The sequence below is a fragment of the Monodelphis domestica genome, chromosome 5 (assembly GCF_027887165.1).
Source record: "Monodelphis domestica isolate mMonDom1 chromosome 5, mMonDom1.pri, whole genome shotgun sequence".
Taxonomy (NCBI): Eukaryota; Metazoa; Chordata; class Mammalia; order Didelphimorphia; family Didelphidae; genus Monodelphis; species Monodelphis domestica.
The window spans coordinates 30802218-30810444 of record NC_077231.1 but is presented as its reverse complement, the minus strand read 5'-3'; the positions used below and the strand labels follow the sequence as shown (position 1 = coordinate 30810444).

At 50.4% G+C, this 8227-nt stretch overlaps 1 protein-coding gene across 1 annotated transcript; it reads left to right on the top strand.

Moving 5' to 3' along the window:
- The first annotated feature begins 1072 nt into the window (after positions 1 to 1072).
- On the top strand, positions 1073 to 2795 carry HOXC12 (homeobox C12). Its single transcript, XM_056798029.1, is given in 3 exon segments — positions 1073 to 1425; positions 1427 to 1683; positions 2531 to 2795. Coding segments are annotated over 3 exon segments (834 nt in total). The 5' UTR covers positions 1073 to 1087; the 3' UTR covers positions 2770 to 2795.
- The last annotated feature ends 5432 nt before the right edge of the window (positions 2796 to 8227 follow it).

The following is an 8227-nucleotide window of genomic DNA, read 5'->3' as shown; positions in this document are numbered from 1 at the left end:
GAAGCCGTGTCCTTTGCTAGGCTGGTTCCTTCTTCTAGGGCACCCGATCGCTTCGATTATTTGGGATCTTCTTATTGCTCGGGAGTCTTCCTCCACGTCCCTCCCCAGAGCAAGTGTCTGGAGGAAGGAGTTAATCTGTTGCAAGCAATCTTTTAAGGAGTGGACCCCACTCAGATTCAGGCAGGGAGAAGCGTGTGGAGCCGAATGTCTCCTTCTCTCCTGCCTTCCGCATTCGGAGTGGAAGTGGGTGGATAAGGTGTGTTGGGGGTGGGGGGAAGGGTAGAGAAAGAGGGCCTGGGGCATCATTTTCCCTCCGTGTCAGTTCATGGGTAGGAGGACCCTTCTCCTGCCCCCAAGATTCTGTGGTGCCCTCTCCCAACTCCTGGAGTGAAACCAATGGAAAGAGAATGAGAAAAGGTCCCGGAGGCAGAATGGGAAAGAGAACCCGGCGAGAAACATGTTCTTACCCCCACTTCTCTCTACTGTAAATAAACCCTGTAGCCAAAGGGCTCATCCGTCTCCTTAAACAGCCAGTAAACTTTATATGACACAATATCTAATAGTAATTTATTGGGGAGATATTGTAAATTCCAACGGTTTTAGTTAATAAAGGAGCTAATTAAAGAAGGACGGGCTGCGTTCGGCCAGCTGTTGGCGAAAGGATACATGGGGTGGGGGAGGTAGGTGGAGAGGGTGTGGGGGCGTGCATGTGTCACTAGAGTGTGTATGATTTCTGTGTGTTCTTTTCATAGTTCTTCCTCGCCCCAGGTTGAACTACTGCTGCGCTCCCTGGTTTGGATTTTGTGTGTATGTGTTTTTTTAGCAACTAGAATCTAAAGAATGACACCCCCCCCTTCCAACGTAGCATACCCCCTCCCACAAAGAAAAGGGGAAGAGAGAAGTTGGTGTTGGCTGTTTATGTGTGTTGGAGGGGGGGGTCTCTTATTCCCCACCCCCTCCTCCCCCTACCCCTCCTCCAGCAGGAACCCATGTGACCGGCAGCGGCCAATGGGACGCGTCCGCAGGTTTAACTATGTTTAATGTCAGATAGCAATAAAGTAGAAGCTCTCGGTCGGGCCCCGCGGAAATGGGCGAACATAATCTCCTTAATCCCGGGTTTGTGGGGCCGCTGGTGAATATCCACACGGGGGACACCTTCTACTTCCCCAACTTCCGCGCCTCGGGGGGGCAGCTGCCCGGTCTGCCTTCCCTGTCCTACCCTCGGCGCGACAACGTCTGCTCGCTGCCTTGGCCGTCGGCGGAGCCGTGTAATGGCTATCCCCAGCCCTATCTCGGCAGCCCTGTGTCGCTTAACCCGTCCTTCGGCCGGACGTGCGAGCTGGCCCGGGTGGAGGAGAGCAAATGCTACTATCGCGAGGCGTGCGCCGAGGGCGGTGGGCTGAAGCGCGAGGAGCGGGGGGCGGGAGGGGGGCGGGCTGCTGCAGCTCGAGCCGTCGGGGCCGCCGTCTATGGGCTTCAAGTACGATTACGCCGCCGGAGGCGGTGGCGGCGGTGGCGGGGGGGACGGCGCTGCGGGCCCCCCCCACGATCCCCCTTCCTGCCAGTCACTCGAGTCCGATTCCAGCTCGTCCCTGCTCAACGAGGGAAACAAGGGCGGCGGCGCGGGCGACGGGGCCAACCTGGTGTCGCCCCTAGGCCAGGGCAACGGGCTCTCCACCAGTGGTAAGGATCCCTTCCTCCATTTCAGCCCAGAACCCATGTTGGCACAAAGAGCGGGCTGTCTGTCACGACAAGGGGCTAGCCGCGTGGGGCGGGCGACTGTCGGAATCCAGAAACTGGGAGCGTTCGGAGCCCAAGCGGTTTAGGGTGGTCGAATGTTTGATTAGCGAGTGCTTCTTTAAAAAAGAGAAAAAGAAGAGAAAAGGGGAGGGGGGGAAGGCCTATAAACATGTAAATATCCCTATAAAAGAAAATGAGAAATTCCCTTTCCGCCTGCTAGAGGGTTGAAGGCCAGGAAGCTCCAGGGGGTAGGAGTTAGGGTCCATTTCCTCCTTCCCAATGGTCCCACCGTCCTGTTGTCCTTCACCTTACTCACGATCGCCACCCTGGCGCCTTAAAAGCTTCTTCTTTCTTTAAGAAAGCAACTGGATTCTGTTTATCTTTCCCCTTTGGGTCATGTCAGTCCTTCTTGTCCTAGGGTTCCCTGAGCAAGAGAGCTGGTTCTCCAGGAAAAGAATTGAGAATTGAGAAGAGGAAAAAGGGAAGGGTTAGGGAGAAGAGATAACTAGTAGAGACGAGAAAGAGGGATTTGGGGAGTTGGGAGGTGGAAAGTATGACTGGGAAAGAGGAGCAAAATAATGAGGGGTTTAGGAAAGGGAGAGAGAGACAGAGACAGAAAGAAACAGAGACAGAGAAGCCTGTTGGGGAGCAGTTAAAAAAAAGGAATAAGGGACATGGGGAGAGAGACAAGGGAGACTGGGGAAGGACTGAGTTATTTTTTTTCTTTTCTGTATTGTCAACTTCTCGTCTTCCAAAGCCAACTGTCCTGTGCCCACTCCCTCCTCCCCAGGCACCCCCTGGTATCCCATGCACACCCGGTCCCGGAAGAAGCGCAAACCCTACTCAAAGCTGCAGCTCGCGGAGCTGGAGGGAGAGTTCATGGTGAACGAATTCATCACCCGCCAGAGGAGGAGAGAACTCTCGGACCGCTTGAATCTTAGTGACCAGCAGGTCAAGATCTGGTTTCAGAACCGGAGGATGAAAAAGAAAAGACTTCTGCTCAGAGAGCAGGCCCTCTCCTTCTTTTAGGGGGAACAGAAAGAGGCGACATCAGACTTAAAACCGAGTCCCCTGGTGAAGAGAGGGGAAGAGCCTCACTCTCTGGTCGCCTGGCCGCTGGACCGCATGCATCAGACATTGTCACCCCGCTTATAACTCGAGGCCCGGGGCTTTGGCCCCTCTCCGGGTATTTTGGTTATGTCTGTTTTGATAATCAGTTCCTTTCCAACACTACCATGCTTCAGCTCTGCCAGGCCAAGTGAGAGAGGAAAAGAAAGAGGGAGGAAAAAAAAAGATTCGGACCTCTTGAGGTGGGATGGGGTGGGAGAAAGAAGTCAAAACTATTTCCAGGTGGTTGTTGGTTTTTGAACCAATTTTTGTAGGCATGTATTGAGTTAGGGGTGGGAACCTTGTCATGTACTGCTCCTCAATCTGAATTCCGAATGAAGTGAGGGCATATCTTGCCAGTATCAGAGATTTTGACCTCCTCCCTTCTTCCATGACCATCTATTCTGCCCAACACCTCAACTAGAAATCCCTTGTCCTTGGTTCTTTTTCCTGATACTTAGGCTGGACTGTTAGGGAGCCTCCAAGCAGAGGACACAACCAGAGTTTTCCAAATTCTTAGACTGAAGGCCAAGGGGTGAGGCCACGATAGCAAGAAGGGGGAGTGGAAAGAAAGAGAGAGGGGGAAATGGGTCCTGGGGCTGCCTGGAGAAAGAGAGAACTGAGAGAAGGTAAAGAAGAAAGAAGAGACTCGAATTGAAACTCCAAACAGCTCCCAGATCTTCTCAAGCAAGGCCTTCTCCTTTCTCCGGATAGGGTTGAGAACTGCTTTTGGCTCCAGTACAAACTAGTCTCTCCACCCCACCCCACCCCCATTTCGCAAAGACATGGGCAAGGCGGGCTTAATCTGTGTGGTGGCAGGGGCTTGCCTCCGATTGGATGAGATACTTAGCCGTGCATACTTAGATCGTATTCTACCTATCTATAGCTTCCAATCTAGACCGCAGGACAAAGCGGAGTTCAGGATGCCTTGGGTTGTTAGGTGAGAACGAGAGAATCCCCTTCTTCCTTACCCCTTCTATTTCTATTGAGGTATGTTATGGAGGCAAGGGGAGTGGAAGAGTTGATTCTACCTGAGGATAAAAAGCTCTGGGGATGAGAATGGGCTGGAAAGTAGAAGAGAGGTAGGAAAGGAAGCTTCAATTTAGTGTAAGCAGATAGTGAAGACTTGAAGCTCTAGGATCTGGGGGAAAAAAAAAACCCTAAGGGTCTAGGCACCCTATAGCTGGGATTAGGGTAGGAGGGAAAAGGAGGATTTGAGCCAGGATTTCCCAACTGTGGAAGCAGATCTGTCTGTCTTTGCTTCTGGCGTTCATGGTCATGGCCGGAGGCTAGAACTTTTGTAATTTACGAGGCAGGGAGGATAGAGCTTAGGGGGGCTAAGGAGATACTGGAGCCCTCCCCCTCTCAGCCCTAATTTCCCAGGCCTGTGACAATGAACTGGGGCCCTAGCCCTCCTCCTCCAGTTCTCCTCTTTCCTTACCAGCCATCTTCCTCCCCCACCCCTGGTTTGTGCTGCTCTCTCTCTCCTCCCTCTTCTTCCCTCTTTCTCCTTCCCCCCACAACCCCTGACCCCCCAAATGTTGCCCTTTGTCTCCATTTCTCTCCGGTTCTACCCTCTCCCTAAGTGGACCATGGTGGAGAGATGAAATAAAAGGCCAAACGGGGAAGATCCTTGAAGAGCTGTCCTTGTGAAGACTAAGTGAGATTTCATATAATTTTCTTTTTAAAAGAATTCCTTAAGAATGTCATCATGATTCCATTAGAACAAAATTTTTGTAAATAAACTAAACTAGAGCCCCAGCATAACCTCCAGATGGGTGGGTGGCTCTAAAAAGCTTCCTGTTCCTGGTCCTTTTGGCAGAGATTTTGATTGCTTCTAAAATCTCCTAATTTCTAGGAATAAGTCAATGATTCTGGGTACCTCCCATGGGGATGAGAGTATCAAACTCTAGGGAATTGTAGAGTAGATCAACAGGCAAGGAGACAGGGTATCAAGTTCTCAGGAGGGTCCTGGGAGAGTGACTGCCCCCTCTCCAGAAAGAAAGACAACTCTTCTCTCCGAGAAGATCTCCAACAGTTTTCTCCGGGCCAGGCAGTGACACCCACACTGGTATGTCTGACAGCCTTCACAGAGACATACACATGCACCCAAATAGACACACCTATATATTCACACACAGGCACTCTCACATGTATGTAGTCACAGAAAAGCCAAGCACACAACACACAAACATGCACATTCACACATCCTTCCTTACACCTGTTCTTTCTCCTGATTGCACACACACACACACACACACACACACACTTTACACACATTCATTCACATACAAACCAGGAAGACACACGACATCTGTTCATACACAATCACAGGACACAGACACAGATATATTCAGACCCACTCATATTCTCCCCCCACTTGCACCCACCCACAGCCCCTAGCAGCTGGTCACCTCTCTAAGATCTACACTTAACATCTGAGATTGAATCTGCAAACTCAATTTGTCCAACCCTCAAATGTGGAAATGGGTGGGAAAGGGGCAGCGAGCTGATGGAAAGAACTACAAAGATAATATGCAATACCCTCTTCCCCATTGCTTTAAATACGACTCTTCTGTGAGATTCTGTCAGTCTGTGTCTCTGTTCCCAGTGTTCTGTCGCCCCTATTCCTGCGTGTACTTTGTCTAGTTTTTCTCGCTGTTGTTATTGCGTCCCCCCCCCCACTTCTCGCTAGTTCTCTGTAGGGTCCCTATACAAATGTCTGTCTCTAGCACGTTTCAGCTTTATATAGTCCTTGTACAAAGTCGCTTCACGATATTAATATTAATAATAATTAAAACATGAATGTATGACGATGTGATTTTCTGAGAACAATAAAAGCAAACCGGCTCCTCTCGCCCCGTTGCCCTCATCAGGGAGGGAGGAAGCCAGAAAACTCGCCTCCCGAGTCCGCTCTTTATTTCCACCTTTCTCCCCGGTCAGGTGAATAATAAAAAATAATGAATAATAATAAAATAACAGCAGCGGCAGCAGCAACACCAGGAAGACAGAGAGAGCAACCTCGATTAGTTGAGGCATCTGTCATCTTTTAGCTCCAAATAATTAAAGGCAGAGATAAAATGGGGGCGGTAAACTCGCCTGTTAGGGGAAGGGTAGCGCGGCAACAAGAGTAATGGAGGGAGAGGAAGGGAGAGAATAGAACTAAAACAGTGTGCAGGCACGAGGGAGCATATGCTACTAGACTGGAAAGGGAAGTCAGAACCTGTAGAGATCCGGAGAAGTCCTGGCTCACCTGCAGGTGGGAGTCTCTTCGAAAGAGAGAATTGGGGGGCCCAGGATGGGAACATTTCGTGGCACCTAACAGAGTGACTCTTGAATCGCTGACTTCGGAAAAGGAGGAGGAATTGCTGTTCATCGTTGAAGAAACCCTTCTAAAGAGAAGGTCCATATGTTTTACAAATACGCGCTTCTGAGTCTATTAAATGGTCTCCTCCTTACAGCCCTCACCCCGGAAAAGGCGAGTGCTGAAGGCAGGAGCTGACTCCTTTTCCTTTAATGTCTTACGGGATTAATGCTCACAATTAGCTGCCCAGAGCCCAGAACCATTTTTTCCAGTTTCCTTTCGGTTGCTCCGGGTTTCCTGCGGTCTCCCTCTTCCTCGGCTCTCGGTCCTACTATTTCCTTCCCTCAACTCCTATCCGAGAACTAGAGAGACGTCTCTCTAGCAAGCCAGTTTTTTACTATTCTATTCCTAAAGCAAGAACCGCCGCCCCCGCTCCCCCCCCCCCCATTCGAATAGGAGATGGCCACTTGGCAATAAGAATCTCTTTTCACAAATGTTCTCCAATAAGTGTGTGAATGAATGCTAGAGTCTGTCGATGTTGTATGCAACTGGGGGGGGGGGGGGCACAATCTCTACTGCTCTCAACATGCAATGTTTGAGCCGTCCTGGTGGTCCTTTCTTGGAAACAGGAGAGGTTTGGAAAAACAGCCAATAGAGTTCAGGCAGAGTTGGAAATGTCCCAGTGGACATGAGAGGTGTGAGGGCAACGGAAGGCACTAGAATGGAAATAAGTCTGTTTCGGGGTCTTTGCCTTCAACAGGAGGAGGCAAGGGGCTTGTCTCCTTACCTCCAAAGCTCAAAACAAAGATCATTATTCAGATAATTCAAATAATTCACTTTGACCTAATTCTTTTGGAGATTTAAGACCAATATTTTCCCTTTGTTTGAAATATCCCACTTATTTCCCCCTGTCTTGGCTTTTCTGACTGTACTGCTGCCTCCATTCCAGGGAACCAGGTGGAAGGGATAATGGGGATATAGGACCCAAACAGCTGTGTTCTCCACAGGTTTGGATTCCCTTGGAGAGAGATTGTAGAATATATCAGGAAAGGTACAGACTGTTTCTTTTCTCCCCACACCATTCTCAGAAATAAAATTCCCCCATGAGCACCCCAGGAAGGAGAGGGAGAGAGAGGGAGGGAGGGAGGGGGGGAGAGAGAGAGAGAGAGAGAGAGAGAGAGAGAGAGAGAGAGAGAGAGAGAGAGAGAGAGAGAGAGAGAGAGAGAGAGAGAGAGAGAGAGAGAGAGAGAGAGAGAGAGAGAGAGAGAGAGAGAGAGAGAGAGAGAGAGAGAGAGAGAATCAGAGTGGATATAAATGATGCGTATGAAATGATCGGTTTTGGAGCTAATAATTCGCGCAATTGACCAGCTTTGCCAGTGTAAACGGCATTGGTCCCTGAGCTATTTAAAGAAGCCTAATATTGAGCCGCCGCAGACAGGCCCGGCGGCTCCACAGCGCCCAAGCGACGCTAATACACACTGCTTCCCGCTCAAAGCGGAGGCGGACGATCGATCCTTACTGAGCCGGCTTCCAGGAGCTGGTACTTGGGTCTTCGTCTGGGCAACAAAAGAAAGTTCTCAAGGCCCTCTTTTAGCTCGCTCCCTATGCAGATTCTAGCACGGACTAGACAGGATCCGTCAAAGAGAAAAGTCCCTTGACGCTGCCCTCCTTGCCCCAGTACCCAACCAAAAAAACCAGTCAATAGATTTCTCTGTCTGTGACCAGACTTCTGGAATATGTTTATGTTCGGCCGTTTCTGTATGTGATTGTGCGCCTGAGCTGTAGTGTGCAAGAAGAGTACGTAGGCAAGTCTTTAGAGGGCCATATGCCTAGAAGTACAGTCCGCCAGCATAGGCACTCCGTGCACTCTCTGCAGGCTTTGTCAGCTTCGGGAACATTGTTCCGCAATCAGTGCTAGCATTTTCTGAACCCCGAAACTCCTTTTCCAAGCTGCCCCGGAGCTCCACAGTGCCGCCCCCCGGCGCCCTGCCCACTCCAATGGCAGCTCCTTTGAGACAAAAGAAGTGTTGGAGCCTGTGATGGATGGGGCACCCAGAGGACGCTGGGGGCTGCTCT